We start from the raw sequence: 17350 nt of genomic DNA on the forward strand, positions 1-17350 counted from the left end.
ACACTGGGCAGCCCTGGGACCAGGCAAGACGGCCAGGCCCACCCTGGACCTCACGACATCCGCTTTGCCTCCTGGAAGAAGACAGCTCGGGGGCGGGAGGGGTTTCGCAAGGTGCCCGCCCACCCAGGCGCGTGGTGCTCACCAGCAGCTGGGAACGGTGGAAGAACAGGGCCAGGAGCTGCACCAGGTCGCACTTGATATAGCTGTCGCTCTTCTCCAGGCCCAGGATGCGTGGCGGGAAGTAGGGCTTGTTCTCATAGCGCCGAAGCACCGTGTGGCTGTTCCAGGGGAAGAAGCCAAACTGGAACAAGTACTTGGTGACCACCGTGACCTGCAGGGGAGAGGGGTCAGCACAGCAGGGCCGGGCCCCCACCCCAGCCCCTCCGGTCACCACCCACCTCGGTGAAGATGATGGCCGTCATCCAGAAGCGCTTGCTGGGCCGCGGGATGGACAGCATAGCCCACAGGAAGACCAGCACAGGCAGCACGAGGGAGGCAGCCGAGGCGGTGACCATGTGGTTGAGGACGATGATGAAGTAGCAGAGCAGCTCCGAGTGGGCGGCCACGCACTGGTACCCGGCCTGCAGCAGCCGCAGCACCCGGCCCTGCCCCTCTGCGAACCGCTCGGCCTCCTCCAGCTCCGGGATGCGCAGGCACCTGCGGGGACCACACTCAGGCCCCCGCCGTGTCCGCAAAGGCCGGTCTGCCAGCCTAGCGCAGGCAGCTTCTGCGCCAGGGCTGCCCTGAGGCCAGGGCCCACCTGCCCACCCGCCTCCACCCCTTGCCATGCACCTGTGGAGGAGCAGCTCGCTGGCCGTGCGCGTCCAGATGTGAGTGTTGGCGGGAAGCTCCGAGGAGCCATGCAGGGCCACCCTGGACTCGGTGAGCATCTCCTCGCTGCTGCTGCTGCGGGTGTTGTAGCCAGTACTCAGGGGGCTGCCCGTGTCATCGGTCATGCTGCTCAGTGGCTCCTCGGCCCCCAGCCCACTGTGGGAGGGAAGGCCAGTCACGGAGGCTGCCTCTGCTTTGCCCGGGTCCCTGGGGTGGGGCGGGAGGGCTTCAAAGTCCCTGGTGGACAAGGGGCCAGCTGGCCACATGCCTGGGGGGCTGTGTGCCCCTGAGTACAGTGGTGTAGGTGCCCAGACTGGCCCACACTCTGGGGCTTGAGGGCAGGCTGTGTGGGGTGGGTCCTGGCTCAGCAACCAAGCCCCTGAGTCCTGCACCTACCTTGACGCTGTGCTCGGCGCGTCACGGGCCTCCGAGGGGCCTGGTGGCGCAGCCTCAGCCTGGCTCGTGTACAGCTGGTCCAGCAGGCCCCGGTGCACTTCTCCGCCCTATAGGACAGCCGAGTTGTCCCAGCTCTGTTCCGGCCCAGTGCAGGGTGGGCCTGGGGCGGTGGGTGGTGGGGGCGGGGGCAGTGTCTGGGTGGGCTTGGGCAGGCGCAGGTTGGGCGGGGGTGTGATGGGGTGTGGCATGGCGCAGTGGTACCCACTCACCCTGAGCAGTTCCTGCGCAAGCAGGTAGCGCTCGGCGCGCAGCACATTGCTCATGGCGCTGTGATGCCGCGTGAAGGTGTGCAGCCAGCGCGTCAGCCCATCCACCAGCGCCTGCCCCAGCACCCACAGGAACTGCATGGTGCTCAGCACTCGCTGCATCACGTGGCTGCGGCCTGAGGAAAGGACAGTCTGGAGAGGTGGCCAGTGGGAGACACCCAGCCCCCAGCCCCCGACACTCTGCAGCCCACGCACCTGCCACCTCATCCTCAGGGCCCTCCACCAGCTCCGCCTCCTGGCCTGGGCCACCTCCTGGGCACAGGGGTGCTAGTTAGTGCCTTGCGGCCATGCATCCCCCCCAAGAGCCACACGTGGCCCAACTCACCCGTGGGCAGCTGCCCTGCCTGCTCCTGCTGTGCCCGCTCCTGCTGCTGCCGCCTCAGCACCGTCTGGGCATTGGTCACCCATGCCTGGTATGCCATCTGCAGGCCGGGGCCTTGGGGTTAGCGCCCTGCCTCCCAGGACCATTGGGTCCCATTCAGCCACCTCTGAGCTCCCAAGGAAAAGGGGTCTGGGATCAGGTGTCCCCGCTGGGGACCTTCAGCTGGGGACAGGGCAGTGCACGCAGGCCCTCAGCACACATGGCTGTCACTTGGCGCCAGGGCCCCACACTGAGAACTGGGGACCCAGAGATGGACAAGCAGCTCCTGGCCCAGGAGACAGATGTGTGTCCAGCAACCATGCTGAGCCCTTCCCAAAAACCAGGCCACCGACGGCCACCACAGGCCTGTGTGGTCAGAGTCAAGACCCAGGAGGCAGTGGGCAGAAGGGCATGTGGCTGCCCACCTGCCTTGTGGACTTGGGGGTCTCAATGGGGGTGGGTGCTGGGCTCCCCGGACTGCCCTGGAGCTCCACGGATGGGAAGGCAGGCAGGAGACGCTCCCACCTCACCTGGAAGGCGCTCTGTGCCGACGGCCTGGGGTCCTCGGGCTGGGCCTCCTCCTCCTCCTCCTCGCTGTCAGACTCGAACAGGAAGTAGTCCCCAGAGTGGATGACTGCAGGCAGAGTGGAGCTGAGCGCCGGCCTCCCACCCACAAGATCCTCCAGTTCATTTCTTCAGTTTGGAGGGGTCCCAGGACAGGCTGCACTGTGCTGCCCAGCTTGGGTTCCCTCAGCATCCTGTGACCCCCAGGACCAAGGCCACATGCACCCTCCCCGCAGAGGACAGCCACCGTGGCTGAAGACAGAGCAGCAGGCTAGGGGACGGTGACACATGTACAGGACACAGCCAGAGCGGTGGGACGAGACCAGACTGGACGAGAGTAACACAGGGCTCAGGGCCAGGGAAGGAGAGGGCAGATTAGCAGTGAAGATTCAGGCTTCTGAATCGAGAGTTAGAAAAATGCAGGGCTTGTTGTTAGGGACCCAGTTAGATGGAGACCCAGCCCCTCACTCCTGTGTGGCGGGGCAAGGCCTGAGAGCCCACGCGGCAGGGCTCCCAGGGAATTCAGGGAAAGGAGAGCACAGGCTGGAGGCCAGTGCAGGCGAGTGCCCTCTGCCTCAACAGGAGACAGCAGGCGAAAGGGGGCAGCCGCCTGGGGAACAGCAGGTCCCACAAGGTGGTCAGGGCAGGCCAGGCTGGGGCGGTACCTGTGGCGTGGTCCAGCCAGGGCCGCCACCACTGTCTCCGTGGCGGGGAGGAGCCCCCTGGACTGCCGGGCCCTGTGGAGGGGCAGGGCGAGCATGAGCCAGCGGGAGAGGCAGGGAGACGGGGTGAGCATGGCCCCCGGGCAGAGACAGACACGCAGCCCCTGCAGCCAGAGGGGCCACGTGGTGCCCTGGGGGCAGAGCTCAGCCCACATGTGCAGATGGACAGTCATGGGCCTGCTGCGTGGCCTGCGGGGACAGAGAATAACCACACGGCACAGGACAGATGGGCGAGAAGCCCTGTGGGACGTCACATGGCACAGACGTGTGCAGGCTCTAGCAGGCACGAACACGCCAGGGCACCAGAACCCTCAGAGGCTGTGTCCACACTCACCTGGCTCCTGGCCGGGGTCCAGGGGATCCTGGGGGCGGCTGCGGCCCTGCCTGTGCTTCTCCTGCTTGGCCCGGATCCGTTCCATCCTGTGGGGTGGGAGAGGCAGCTCTGAGCGCCAGGTGGGTGGGTCAGGAGACCTGGGGTGCCCACCCCAGACGGCACCTACTGTCTTTTCAGCTGGGCCAGGGACTTCTCCTCCGCCCTGCGGTGGAGGTCGATGCTCTTGAGGTTGGCAGCATTGTAGAGTGCGAAGCCCCTGTGAGGAGGGACAGGAAGGCCAGGCACACAGCTCAGCTGCACAGGCTCCCAGGCCTCTGGGCCCGGCCCAGCCCCCATGGTCCTCCCTGCTCACACCAAGGGCCAGCTCCCCACCACGACACCCGCCTTGTCATGTGCTGGTGAAAGGGAGGAGTGGCCTCCAGTCTCATAGGTGGAAAATGTGCTAGTGAAGAGGCGTCGGCGGGATAGCAGCCCTGGCCGCCCAGCCACGGGAGGAAGGCCCTCCAGTCGGGGTGCACACTCTGGCCGGCGTGGGGGCAACAAGCTGACGGCAGAGCCGGGCCGGGACCGCTCATCATCAGTCAGGCACTCAGGCCTGTGAAAAGGCCCTAGGGGTCTGTGGGCCTCGGTTCTCCCCCCAGGGGACGTGTCAGTGTCATGGAGAGGCGACGCCTGCCCTAGAGGGCCCCGGGGGACCTGAGGCAGGGCCAACCTGGAGGCCAGCAGAGCGGTGGCCTGGAGCTCGGCCCTGACGTGCAGGAAGTAGTGACTGAGGAACACACGGCGCTGCAGCAGCAGGAACAGGAAGCAGACGCTGTCCCAGAGGACGCCGGCTTCCTCCACCGGCAGCAGGCAGTCCTGGTCCCTGCTCAGCATCTCCTTGGCTGCAGGACAGACACAACACGGGTCAGAGGCGTGGTCAGCGTCAGGGGCACAAATCAGGGACGTGGGTCGGGGTACAGGCCAAGGACAGGGGTGTGGGGCACAGGTCAGGTGCATTTGTTGGGGTCAGAGTCAGGGAATCCTGGAAGCAGCGCATGTCCCTGAGCGGCTCCTCCCCTGGCATGTCCTTGGCCCCCAGCTGCCTGCCCTCGCCCACTCACGGTCATAGTAGCCTTTAACGGTGCACACGAGGCTGAAGAGCTGGATGACCCAGCAGAAGTTGCTCTGCATTTGCTCCACGAAGACGCAGGACAGGAGCTAGGGGTGGGAGGAGGATCAGCCTGGGCCCACCGGGTCAGGAATTGGGGGTCAGGGCTGGGCGGGCTGGGCTCACCGAGAGCATGTTCTTGGAGATGATGACGGTGACGTTGTAGAGAATGAGGCAGTCCCACAACACGAGACGGGCGTGCGTGTCCTTCTGCAGCAGGGTGGTGCCGAAGAGCAGCAGGTAGAAGCAGGCCAGCAGGTAGCCCAGCCCGAAGATGCTGATGCGGGTGGCCCCCGTGACGAACACCACCACCAGCACCAGCCAGAAGAGGTAGCGGAAGACGGCCACCTTCAGCATGTCGAGGTAGGACCTGCCGGGTGGGGTGTCACCGTGGCGCCCGGGTCCCCTACCTCCCCCGGCAGCCTCAGACCAGGAGAACTCCCTCTGCTGCGAGGTCAGCATCCGCCCCTCGTCCTGGCCACAGGGACACCACTGGCAGTGTCTGTCCCAGGCTCGGTCCTAGCCGGAGCCTGGGGACGTCTTTCAGCCCTGCTGACCAGCTACCGCCGCAGCCCCGCAAGCCCCCAGCCCTGAGAGGGCTCCTCAGGCTGCCGCCACCCCGAGACTTACCTGCAGTGGATGAAGTTGGGCACAGGGTTGGGCTCCCCGCGCAGCGGCTCCAGGTGGTCAGTGTTGACGCCAGCCATGTGTTGCCACTCCTCGGTGCGCTCGGCTGAGAACACCTGCCACTGCTGGGAGGCGCAGAGCAGCAGGAGGAAGTCACCTGCAGGCACACGGGAGGCCACTTCTGCACTGCAGCCCAGGAACCACTGACCATGCAGGGGCCTGGCCACGACGGAGTGGCAGCACGCATCCCGCCCGGCATTCACCATGAACCCAGACCAGAGAGAAGCAGCAGTGAGTGTGCGTGGGCAGACACACAGCTACCTGTGTGAATGCGGGCCCGTGGTGTCTGCACGGGTGGGGTGTGCACGTGGATGTCGAACACGCCTGTCTGTGTACACGTTCTGTGTCTGTGCATGTACATGTGGCTCTGCATGGACCACATGTGTGTCAGGAACAAGGCCATCATGCGCCTCACTACACCACGTGGGCACCCACCCCTGTGTCCACACCAGTGTCCACATATGTCTACCCTGCAGCCACCTGTGCCCACACCTGTGCCCACCCTGCATGCACACCTGCAACTATCCCTGTGTCCGCAATTGCAGGCACACCTGTGCCCATACCTGCATGCACCCCTGCGCACACACTGGTGAGCAGAAGCGTGTCTGCGTGGTTGGGCGTGCACATGTGAGGTGGACCCCTCAGTCTCACGGGGATGTGCCTGCAGGATGGGGCACTCATGGGACAAAGGCCCCCACTGGGGAGCTGAAGGATTAGACCGGCCCGTGAGGCCTGGACAACATGCTCCTCGCTGGCTGGGGAGGAGGGCCCATGCTTGCCCGCTGCCCGCGTCTGTGTGGAACCTCCACGGCCCCCTGGGAGGCCGGCAGGTATGCGTGTGGATGAAGGGTCTGGCCGGTGGGCACTCACTGATGAGGTTGGTGGAGTTGGGGGCCCTGAAGAAGTCCGGCAGGTACAGCCACTTGATGAGTGCGGAGTTCATGGGGATGGCCTGGCTCCAGCGCCACGGGTAGTCTGTGGGTGAAGGGTGTGTGTCAGGCCCCAGATGTCCCGGCCTATCCCCATCTGCTGGCCAGCGGCCTCCAGGAGCCCCGAGTCCACAGGAATCATTCTTACACCCACTTGCATGTGTTCACACAGTCTCAAAAACACACCCCCTCTCACTTGGCGTCTCGAGAACATGTGGGCCCAAAGATTCTGCCATGTTCTTATGTACACACTTCTCAGGCACAGACTGAGCCCCAGGCCCCCAGGGGATGATGAATCAAGTGACAGCTGAGGGTAATGGCCAGTAGGTGGGCAGGGCGCCTGGTGTGGACGGGCCAGGATGAGACATCATCACACACCCACCAGAACAGCTACAAGAGAAGACAGTGACAACACCAAATGCTGGGGAGGACACAGAGAGAGTGGGTCACACTCACTCGGCTGGGGTAAGGTAAAATGGGACGGCTGTTCTGGGCATCAATCCCAGAGAAGTGAGAACCACACAGGACGTTCACAGCAACTTTGTTCCTAAGAGCCCCAAACTGGAAACAACCAGAGTATTACCTGGAGGGAGTCAAACCAACCACGGTACATCCAGCCAGGAATACTACTCAGGAAGGAAAAAGAACAAGCACCGGTGCGCACAACCCAGAGATGCTCCTCAAACGAGTTTTCTAAGTGGAGGAGGCCAGCCCTAAAGGCTCCATGTTGGACGCGTCCACTCACATGGCATTCCGGAGAAGACAAAACTATGGGGACAGAAAACTCAGCGGTTGCCTGGGGGTGCGGTGGGGGAGGGGTCGGACTGACAGCAAAGGGGCCGCATGACGCAAAATTCGGGGTGATGGAAATGTTCGGAAGAGAAATGTGGGGGCAGACATACACCTCTGCGCCCCGCTCAGAACCCACAGAATTGTACACCACAAGGGGACTTTACTGTCCCAAAAATAAACATCAACCGGATGGCGGGGAACCCAGGACCGAGCGCAGACTAAGTGAGTGTCACTAGACAACAGGCATGGGACGCACCTACCGGGAGGCAGGGGAAGGAACCAGCCTAAGCAACCTGGGAAAACGGTGTGTGACAGAAGGAACAGGGCTGGCCAAGAGGGCCAGGCAGCAGTGACGTGCACGGCGACAAGCACACGCAGTGCCCAGCTCTCGGGGTCTAAAGCCCGCCCTCCGTGAAAGGGGCCGGGCTCCGTGGGCAGGGCAGGGCAGGGAGCACGGGCTGAGGCTGGAACGTCTCGTGGAGCAGACGCAGGGTGTGCTTGGAAGAGGCCGGGCACGTTGAAGGGGCCAGTGTGGACGGCAAAGCAGACAGCAATGGGACTGGGGCAGCACCCGAGGAAGAAAGCTCCAGAGTCCACGCAGACACAGACAAACAACTGAGCGAATAAATGGGAGAAGCGACAGCTCTCCCTTACCAAAGACGCCAATTAACAACAGGAGAGAGGGCCATGAGCAGACCTGATTAACAGCAGCTGCAGGCAGATCCCGCAGCGATGCTGAGGTTAGCAGGTGGTCACTTAAGGTGTCTCCCCACAAATAAACATGTACTAGTTACAAGGAGAAAAAGACTAACTTCACCGTGGAGAGACCCACAGACAGCGCTGTGCCTGAGTGACGAAGGGTAATGCCACCGGGATGAGACAACCTGGCCCCGCTGTGATGCACTGGGTGGACATTTCAGAGCTGTGGCATTCTTGCCAAAAGTGCATAACCTGGTCTAATTTTGAAACACCAGACATTCCCAGATCGAGGGTCATTCTACAGAATAACAGCCCTATGCTCCTCAGGTTTCAAGGTCATGAAAGGGGAAGAAAGGGGAGGAACCATCCCAGCCCGGAGGACACAGCACGACCAAGTGTGACGTGGGCTCTACACGGGGTCCCAGCACAGGAAGCGGCATCGGGCTGGCTGGGGAGCCACTCGTCTGCAGTTCGTCCACAGTGGGTGGCACTGCGCCAGCGCTCACGTCTCCGCTTTGGTCACTGCCCAGGGTCACGTCAGAGGCTGAACAAGGGACAACTGGGCAAAGGGCATTTGGGAGCCCTGCACAGCTCACAACCCTCTTCACTCCATGTAACAAGTTAACAAAACCAAGCGGAAGGGAACCAAGCGCTGACACAGAACGACATGGGGAATCCCAAATGTATTCTGAAGGATGCAGCTCAACAGTGACGTGCCGCCTGAGTCTCTTTCTAAGAATTTTGGAAAAGGCAGAGCAGAAACGGTCAGATCAGTGGGTGCCAGAGGTGGGCAGCCAAGGGGGCTGCCACATGGGCGGGGACTTGGGTACTGGACACTTGTGTGTCTGACTGTGGTGGCGGTCGCAGCTCTCTATGCTTGTGTCCAAACCCTAAAAGGGGGAGTTTTCCTGAGCATGAACGAGCCTCGATGGACCTGACTTTCAAGGACAGAGACAGAGCACGTCAAAAGCACCAGCTTGAAGGGACCCCCGGCCAGCAGTGACCCTCTGAACATCAGGGACAGCAGGGCTGGGCTGTAACACGTTAGACAAGAAGGGCTCCGTGGATCTGCTGACGAGAAACAGAAAGATGGGAGGGCAGGAAACCAAAGCTCATCTTCACAAACAAGCCAGCCGGCAACCGCGCCAGGAATCACACATCGAACGCGCCCGTCTGAGAGTCCCGCCAACGGCCGACTCCCGAGAGTCGCTGGATGCAGACACCGCCCACGGTGGAAGCAGAGCGGCAGCCCCTCCCCAGGGAAGGCTGGGGACCCCGGGACAGGCCAGACGGCCAACTGGACGCCACTTGTGGCCTTGCTGAGGACAGCACTGCTGTGGGCCACTCCTGCCACAGCGTCTGCCAGTGTCTAGCGTTTGGGAACAGCTGACAAATCTAAAGTCACAGCTCTCTGCAAACCCACCGCCTGACTCTGGAAACATCACGAGAGTCGGGCCCAAGGAGACAAGGGGATAGCCACATGCAAACACCTGGCCCCAAAGCAGAGCCACAGCCACCCTGGATGGTGCCGCAGAGCGCAACAGCACACCAGACCAGAGTGTCGTCCAGGAAGGGGCTGCTGCATGGGGCCCTGTCTTGGGGTACAGAGGGCGCCCGCCCTCAAGCGGCACTGGGCATGGAGCCCCACAATGGTCTCTTCTCCCAACTTTTCTGATTGTTTGAAGCTCTTCAAAATAGAATCTTGGGCAAAAAATGAAAATAGAAAGCAGTGGACGCAGGGAGACCAGCGAGAGGCCAGCACCACCACCCGAGATGGCACAGCTGTAACCGGCCAAGTCATGGAGGGAGCACTGGGGGCACTCGGGTGGGCGCTGAGCCGGATGGACTCACTGGGGCCGGGCCGTGGAGGAGTGAGGCCAACTCAGAGCTGGGGGAGCCCAGAGAAGATGGGCAACACCCCTCTGCTTCCACGCAGCCACAAGGCCTAGAGAGCCCTGGCCACAGCCAGGCACTGTGGCTCACTCAGCACTTGCCCCCAGCGGCAGTCCCCGCTCACCGATGCACAGGGCGGGGGGGACGCCCAGGCACAGCAGGTACTGGTACAGCAGGAAGAGCGCCAGGAAGAGGCAGTAGTTGGGCCAGAGGCGGGCGATGGCCCCGCGGCGTCGGCGGGCGAGGATGGCCACCAGCCAGCAGCCATGCAGGATGACCATGAAGTTCATGCGCTGCCCGATCACGTTCACGGCCATCAGGAAGCAGACCTGGGGGCGGCAGAAGGGGGAGGAGGTGAGAAGGGGACACAGCGAGCTGGTGGCAGGGACCTTCTTAGCTCTGCTTCCGGGCAGCCTCAGGCCCAGCCAACTGGATCCAGGGACCACAGGTGGCACAGGGAGGTCAGGCAGGCTCGGACTGGTGCACCCTCTGCCTTGAGGTGTCCGGCATTGTGCACAGAGTACGGCCAGGGGCCCAAGCTCACAACAGCCCACGCTACCCTCCTGGGAGGGATGGAAAGGCTGGACATGTCTCCATCGTGCAGGGGGGGGAAACTGAGGCTGGGGGTGCTCTGTGGCAGAATTGAGACTCTGACCCTATCTCCAGCCTGCGTCCCGGACCCCCTGCCCTCACTCCACAGGCCCCTCTCCAAGTGCAAGCTGACCAGGCCCGGGAGGACCCAGTGCCCTCCGTGGTCCACCGCCCGTGCCCCCAGCTGGCCTATGTGGGCTTGCAAGACGCGGATGCTCAGCAAAGGCCCCACAGAGGGAGGCAGGGACCCCCGGCGGCTGAGCCCTGCCTGGAGAAGGGGCTAGGGTCGACACCCGGCCTCACCTCCAGCCCAAATTTGTAGAAGAAAAAGTTGACGAAGTACTTGAGGCAGCTGAGCAGGTCCTGGTCCAGCCGCTGGCGGGTGCCGTCGGCGCAGACGGCCTGGGCGGGCAGCGGGGCCAGCTGGTGCTGACGGCGGTGGTGCTCCTGGCGCCGGTAGACCACAGCCTCGAACACCAGCAGCAGCAGGATCTGCAGGTGGTTCTGGAAGGAGGGAAAGAACAGTTACAGCCCGTCCGCCCTGCCCACCCCGGTCCCCGGGGCCACCCCGCCCCGCAGCCCCCAAGCCTCTCACTCACCTGGATGTAGCCCAGGTTCGGGAAGCCCTTCCGCACCCCAAACCAGTTGGCCGGGTCAATGGGCCCACGGTACAGCAAGGACTGGTTGATCTCTGCTTTCTGCAGGTTCGTGCTATTGGGGAAGGGCTGGGGGCGGGGACGGCGTGAGCACCCGCTCTCCATGGGGAACTGGACGCTGACCCCACGGACCACCGCCTCTGCCTCGCACATCCCACTCCAACCACAGCTCCCACCGGGTCTGGGCCAGACCACAGCTGCCTCCAGCCAGGAACGTTGGGGGATGTCAGCCTCCAACCCTCCTTAATGGGGAAGAGGACAGGGTGTCCGGGGATGGGGAGGCCACAGGCAGGGGCTGAGGAGGGTAAAGGAAAGCGCTGGGCCTGAGCAGCCTTCCCGTCCCAACCTGACTCGGGGCCCCCTGCACTCCAGGAGACGTCTGGCCTCAGCACCACCTCACACCATGACCTGTGCTTTGTCGGCCAGATCAGGACACTTCTCTGAGCCCAGACACCTTGGCGTGGGGAGTGGGCCCTCTGTAGGCCAGGCTACCCTCTCCAAGAAGCCGCTGGCCGGGGGACAGGCCCTCTGCATCCGTGCCTCCCCACCCTGAGCTGCAGCAGCAGCCCCCGCGGCCGGGCCCGTACCTCAGTGCAGTTGCTGGAGTACTCATGGGGGCTGACCACCTTGAGCTGGTAGAGCATCTTGCACACGATGATGATGCAGGTCCACACAGTGGACAGGCAGGAGGCCATGGGCCGGAAGCGCGGGTAGGGCAGGGCGAAGGCCCACAGCACCACCAGCAGGAGGTTCATCACCGACACCTGCGGGTGGCAGGCACACGGGCAGTGGTGGGTGGAGCAGCACCCCCTGCCCAGGCCCTGCGATCTGCAGCCACCCGCAGGTCCTGGCTCCATGGAGGCCAGCAAGGGTGTCCAAGTGACCCCACTGCAGACGAGGAAGGTGCGTCCCACTCTCACCTCCTTCAGGGCCACCCAGACGGTGTACAGGGCCACCAGCTTGAAGACGTGCAGCTCCAGCAGGCGCCCCACGAACACCTGCGCGCAGGTGACGATGTCCGAGAAGCCGGCGGCCAGGTCCAGTAGCCGCTCGGCCACCAGGCCCCACTTGTTGGCTGTGGCTGTGGGGAAGGGGCCACGGTGAGGAGGGCTGGGACGCCCGGGCCTCGGGCCGTTCTGTCCCACGTACAGTCAAGGCTCCGCAGCTCACAGGGCTCCAGCACACGACCCGGAGGCTCAGCCCTCAGCACGCTGCACTCGCCTCTTGGGGCCACAGCCTGCCCCTCTGACTTACCTTCCAGGACCAATGTGGCCTGGGGGGGGCCAGCCGTGCTCAGCCCCTCGTCCCTGGGGGCCTCCTCCTCCTCCTGCTGTAGCAATGGGGTCCCACTCACCAGGTCCTGCCTAGAACAGAGCCCCAAAGTGTCATTTCCTCCCCACACTCCTGGGGTGGGCCCCAACCCACCCTCACCCTGCCCTACCCCTGCTCTCCTGGAGCTGACAGAAGCCCTGCCTGTACCCCCTCTGCTCTGTGACCTGTGTTGTTTGTGCTGCAGCCCCTAGGCCGTGAGTGGGCCAGCCGACATTCCACTCCTGTGACCCCCAGCGCCTGAGGCCCCTCAGCATTTGGAGTTGGGGGCCGAGGCCTTCCCTCCTCTCCAGGTCCCCCCTCCAAATTCCTCCAGCCCCCTCCCCCTCCCAGACAAGGCCCTTTTCTGTGCTAGGTCAGGGGCGACACCCTGCAGACCCCCAAGCCCCCATGAGCCGAGCCTGGAGCCTGTGACCCTCGGGGGTGGCAGCGGCGGCAGGCAGCGGGCGGAGGGCGCACCTGTGGGCCGGGCGCGGGCGGTGAACACGCTCCAGGTCAGTGAGCTGCATGAAGGGCTGGTGGAAGTAGTGCAGCTGCAGGATGCAGGCGAGCAGGAAGAAGCCGGGGATGAGGATGCTGGAGAAGAGCTCGGACACGCTGAACTGCTCCAGGCCCAGGTCCCCCAGCCTGGCGCGAGGGGGCGGCTGTCAGCACCAGCCCAGGCCAGCCCCGGGGCTCCCATGGCGCTGGACCCTGAGAAGGTGAGCGGGCCCCCCACCCGACTCACTGCTCGTCAGTGAAGCCCGTCAGGTTGCGCCAGTACATGGGGAAGTCCTGGAACTGGAAGGTGTAGACGGCGATGAGCACCAGCATGGTGTAGGCCACCACCAGCCACCAGAACACCTTGAGCAGCTTCCGCCACAGGCTGTAGTAGACCTGTCCAGAGAGGGCGCAGTGAGGCCCAGCCCGCGCGAGGGCCCCGCACCCGCCGCGCCCGCAGGTACCTGGAAGAGGGTGAGGCAGAGCAGGAAGAGGAACATGTAGACGATCTTGTAGACGACGAGGCGGCCGGCGAAGCTGACCACGATGAACATGCCCGCACACACGTAGATCCAGTATTTGGCATAGATGCCCGTGACCAGCTTGCCCAGGCTCCGGAGCAGTGTCTGTGTCCGCGTGGGCTCTGCGGGCCAAGCCGGCGGGGAGGGGACTGTGGCTTTGGGGTCGGGCAGGAGGGGGCTGTCCCCTGACTGCCCCGCCTGCTCACCTGTGTCTGCCACGGTCACCTCCGTCAGCGCAGTGGGCGCCCTCGCCCTCTTCAGCAGCTTCTCCTTGACGAACTGGCGCAGCAGGAGCCAGAAGGTCAGGGTGCACAGCAACTGGGGCGGGGGGCAGGGGGCAGGGTCACCAAGGGCCGGGTGGCCCGGCACCCCTCCCAGAGCCAGGGTCCAGCCCAAGAAGGTGTGAGCCCCAGGGACGGACCCTCAGCAGCCCCCACCCAGCACTGTCCCCCTGACGCCGTTCCCCTCCCGGCACCGCCTCCCATCAGGGCCGTCCCCCCAGCACCATCCTCCTACGGGGACAAACTCACTCTCATATATACACACACACACAATCCACACATAAATGCACATGTTCTCACACACAGGCTCCCAGGTTCATACCTGCACACAGATGACCAGGCTCACACATTTCCCACACACAAGTTCACGTGTTAGCACACACACTCATGCACATGGGCTCACACATCTCACACAGTAAGATATAACCCACTGGTCCCCCAAACACATGACAGGAAGTAGCACAGACACCCAGGTACAATGACACTCTGGCATACACCTGTCTGATGGAGGGACACGGTGAGGGCACAAAGGTTCCTTGAGACCCGGAGCAGCAGGCAACACTAATGGAGCCCGGGTCAGGGACACAGGGACTGTGCCTCCAACAATGCGAGGTCATCACTCATTCACTCGACAAACACCTGGGCCCTGCCCTCCCTGAGCTCCCACTCCCCTGTGGAACTGAACAGACTGCCCTGTCACACGTCCTCCTGCCGAAACCCAAGGCACCGCGTCCACCCACAGCGCCCGGGCGGGGCGGGGGACTCACCATGGCGCCCAGGTCCAGGCAGGGGTAGCGGGTGTGCTCCAGCCCCAGCTGGCGCAGGCTGACGGGGCCCAGGGTGGTGGGCAGCTCGGGGCGCAGGTCCATGGCCCACACGTAGCGCAGGCCACACAGCACGAGCCCATAGAGCAGGATGAAGGGCGAACAGAGCGTGGCCAGCTGGTGGCGGCTGCGCACAGTCCAGATGAGGCAGGCCCAGAGCAGCAGCACGAAGGTCAGCCAGCTGTGGTAGGTGATGCTCCACACCTGGCAGCGGGGCGGCGGGCAGGGCTGCAGGGTGCGCACCCAGGCCCCGACCCTCCCACAGGTGGAGCAGTGGTGGGGCCACGGGGAGGCGCTCAGACACGCCCTGTCGGCCCAGAGTGCCACAGCATAGGACACACACTCACACTTGCGCACTCACCACGTGTGCTCTCACACACGCATGCATGCTCTCTCACGCACCCGCCCACCGGCTCCATGTGCGTACACATGCGGCCCAGTGGGTCACAGCTCCATCCATTTCTGATGACGAGGCTGCCATCTGCCTCCCAGGTGTCACGTGAGAACCCGCGGGAAGGGCCGGGGCTGCTGCTCTTACCATCATGGCGATGAGGGCGCACACATAGCTCTGGTCCATGATGAGGTGGCCCAGGCCATGCAGTGGAGACGCCTCTCTGTGCTCAGCCAGCCTGGGGTGCACTAAGGGGTGGGGGTGGGGGTCACCCAGGGAGTCAGGCCACCAGCTGGGAAGGCTCCAACATCATAGGCCAGAGCCCCTCACCCACACCTGACTTTGCCCTAAGATGTGGACAGGTTGCTGGAGCGGGGCCCTGGGGCAGGGGCCCAGCGAGGAGGAGGGAGCCGCAGACAGCAGACATCTCCCAGTGGGCACAGGGGCAGAAAGCATCCACAGAGGGCTGGGCTTCTGTCTGACTCAGTTGTCAATGTGTCTGTGACCCTGAGCCAGTCCTTGCCCCTCCCAGCACTTCGTTTCCCAGACTCTGACCCCCTTCCAGCTCGTGGGCATGTAGGTCCCCAGGGTGCCAGCTCTCAAGGACAGCAATTTCAGCTCCTGCTTCATGCAGGGACAGTTCACAAAATAGAAATGAAGGCTTAGGGCAAAGAGAAAAAGCACCAGAAAATACGCCTCCTTGTGGGGCTCCGCCAATGCCAAGCTCCGGGGCCAGCACCCGCCTGGACAACAGCTGGCCACCCTGGGCCGCAGGGCCAGCCCAAGGCAGAGCTGTCAAGTTCTTTGCGGACCTGGGGCAGGTGGGGAGGGGGTGGGAGACCTGGAGCCTCCCCTCCCCCAGGGTCTCAGGGGCTGGGCAGCAGCATGGCCCCCCGCCTGGCCCTGGGCAGCCAGATGGGCGCAGCTAGAGGCCAACAAGGCGAGACCACCTGGTGACCACCAGGGGGCAGCACCGGTGTGCCCATGGCAGGAGGCGTGCCTGGGTGGCTAAGGGCGCGCCTTACTCACGGGGGCGCTGCTGGACGGGGCTGTGGCTGGTCAGGTCGTGAATGATGCAGTTGTCGGCCTCCGAGTCAGGCCCCGTGGGCATGGGCTCCATGCACTGCAGAAGCAACCCCAGAGCCGGTCAGCCGAGCCTGCAGGCAGATGGGCTCCGGCCCCACTGCTCAGCCCAGACTCCTCACCTGGACAGCCCCCTCCTCTTTGGAGGCCATAGCCCGGGTCTGGCCCTGGGGCCACTGGTCCACCTCGGTCAGCTCCACCTCCCGCTCCTCGTCGGCCCCAGCCGCCTCCTTCCTCTGCAGAGTCCAGAGGCGAGAGCTCAGCTCCCCACTCCGTGCATGATCGTGGCCTGAAGGGGGCGGCTGGGCAGCGCAAGTGCGCTGGCCCCGAGCACTCACCTCGTCTGCGGGCTGGTGTGTGCGGAGCTTCAGGAGCGAGGTCACCGTGTAGCAGAGAAGCAGCAGGATGCCAGGGCTCACGTAGACAGGCCAGTCATGGCTGGTGTTGAGGACCAGCACATGGGGACTGGAGCAGTTGGTGGGGGACACGAAGTCCTTGAGACCAAACACCCTGCCCAGAGACGGCACATCACCGACTGCCAGCCTCAGAGGCAACGGGGCCAGGCGAGCAGGGCCAGGGCGAGGGGAAGGAGGGGGCCCGTGCAGGCGAGCTCTTACCTGGCCCAGATGCTGGTAGGTGGGAGCATGGCCTGGGCGAAGGGAGTCTGGTAGCAGTAGAGGCAGATGAGATGACCGGTGCCAAAGCAGCCCACCATGACGCAGATTGCACTGAAGCCCAAGGGGCTGATGGGAAAGTGGCAGGCCCACCAGGTGCAGATGGCCAGGAAGACCAGGAAGTAGACGCTGGAGAAGGCCGAGGGGTGGGCGATGCCTGCAGGGCCAGGCAGAGGCAGGCAAGGTCATGCCAGGCGGGGCCGTGTGACGGCCGTCTCATTGGTCAGTGGGGAGCTCCAGCAGGCTGCCAAGACCCCTCCTAGTGTGACAGCCAGTGTGGGGTCCCCGCTTCCCACTGCAGTGGTACCTGCCAGTGCCAGCAGCACTATGGCCAGGGTCCGCCCAGCGGCCACCAGCAGCCAGTGGGCCGTGATCCGGAACCGGGCAGCCAGCCGAGACCTCTGCTTGGGGGCCAGTGCAGGGGCTTCCCAAAGTCCTGCCGGAGAGCCTGTGTCCACTTCCCTCTCATCATCGTCCTGCCCAGGTCACGGGGGGGCAGGGGTCAGGTGTGTGGCACTCAGGACACTAGGAGGCACTGGGGCCACACCGGCACCACGCTGTCCGCTGCCCCTCTGAGGGCCATGGGACTGCCAGCCCCAGTGTGGACCCGCACCACCCTCCGTGCCCGGAGGTCTACCCACCACCTTCCTGCTGCCTCACTCGAGTTCACAGCCCTGAGGCCTTCCTGGAGGCGGCCCACCTCGGCCCCAAGACAGGCTCCTGCCAAGCCTTGGCACTCATGATGACTGACCTGTGCAGGCCGACCTCGGATTATTCCAGAACTCCTCGAGTGCCTGTTATCTCCCCATCTGGACCAGGGAGCCCCCGAGCACAGG

At 64.1% G+C, this 17350-nt stretch overlaps 1 protein-coding gene across 3 annotated transcripts in view; it reads right to left on the reverse strand.

Annotated features, from left to right (window-relative positions):
* The window catches only part of PIEZO1 (piezo type mechanosensitive ion channel component 1), a 66088-nt gene that overhangs the window by 5428 nt on the left and 43310 nt on the right, over window positions 1–17350 (reverse strand). Inside the window, exons 6-38 of one of the 3 annotated variants that reach the window (XM_046683777.1) lie at window positions 16822–16990; window positions 16458–16671; window positions 16179–16350; window positions 15963–16076; window positions 15787–15880; window positions 14905–15005; window positions 14310–14570; window positions 13468–13579; window positions 13205–13383; window positions 12988–13136; window positions 12720–12887; window positions 12186–12295; window positions 11852–12012; window positions 11519–11695; window positions 10875–11000; window positions 10579–10779; window positions 9809–10013; window positions 6242–6346; window positions 5315–5468; window positions 4811–5054; window positions 4638–4734; window positions 4247–4418; window positions 3701–3790; window positions 3535–3620; window positions 3144–3215; window positions 2445–2548; window positions 1879–1975; window positions 1749–1805; window positions 1497–1669; window positions 1228–1334; window positions 793–906; window positions 399–657; window positions 143–331 (exon numbers count right to left, since the gene is read on the reverse strand). In XM_046683777.1, the coding sequence (XP_046539733.1) occupies window positions 143–331; window positions 399–657; window positions 793–906; window positions 1228–1334; window positions 1497–1669; window positions 1749–1805; window positions 1879–1975; window positions 2445–2548; window positions 3144–3215; window positions 3535–3620; window positions 3701–3790; window positions 4247–4418; window positions 4638–4734; window positions 4811–5054; window positions 5315–5468; window positions 6242–6346; window positions 9809–10013; window positions 10579–10779; window positions 10875–11000; window positions 11519–11695; window positions 11852–12012; window positions 12186–12295; window positions 12720–12887; window positions 12988–13136; window positions 13205–13383; window positions 13468–13579; window positions 14310–14570; window positions 14905–15005; window positions 15787–15880; window positions 15963–16076; window positions 16179–16350; window positions 16458–16671; window positions 16822–16990 (4833 nt within the window). Of the gene's footprint in view, window positions 1–142; window positions 332–398; window positions 658–792; window positions 988–1227; window positions 1335–1496; window positions 1670–1748; window positions 1806–1878; window positions 1976–2444; window positions 2549–3143; window positions 3216–3534; window positions 3621–3700; window positions 3791–4246; window positions 4419–4637; window positions 4735–4810; window positions 5055–5314; window positions 5469–6241; window positions 6347–9808; window positions 10014–10578; window positions 10780–10874; window positions 11001–11518; window positions 11696–11851; window positions 12013–12185; window positions 12296–12719; window positions 12888–12987; window positions 13137–13204; window positions 13384–13467; window positions 13580–14309; window positions 14571–14904; window positions 15006–15786; window positions 15881–15962; window positions 16077–16178; window positions 16351–16457; window positions 16672–16821; window positions 16991–17350 lie in introns of all 3 variants that reach the window. The other 2 variants (XM_046683774.1, XM_046683776.1) reach the window with 2 other exon arrangements.

The sequence above is a fragment of the Equus quagga genome, chromosome 13 (genome assembly GCF_021613505.1).
Source record: "Equus quagga isolate Etosha38 chromosome 13, UCLA_HA_Equagga_1.0, whole genome shotgun sequence".
NCBI lineage: Eukaryota > Metazoa > Chordata > Mammalia > Perissodactyla > Equidae > Equus > Equus quagga.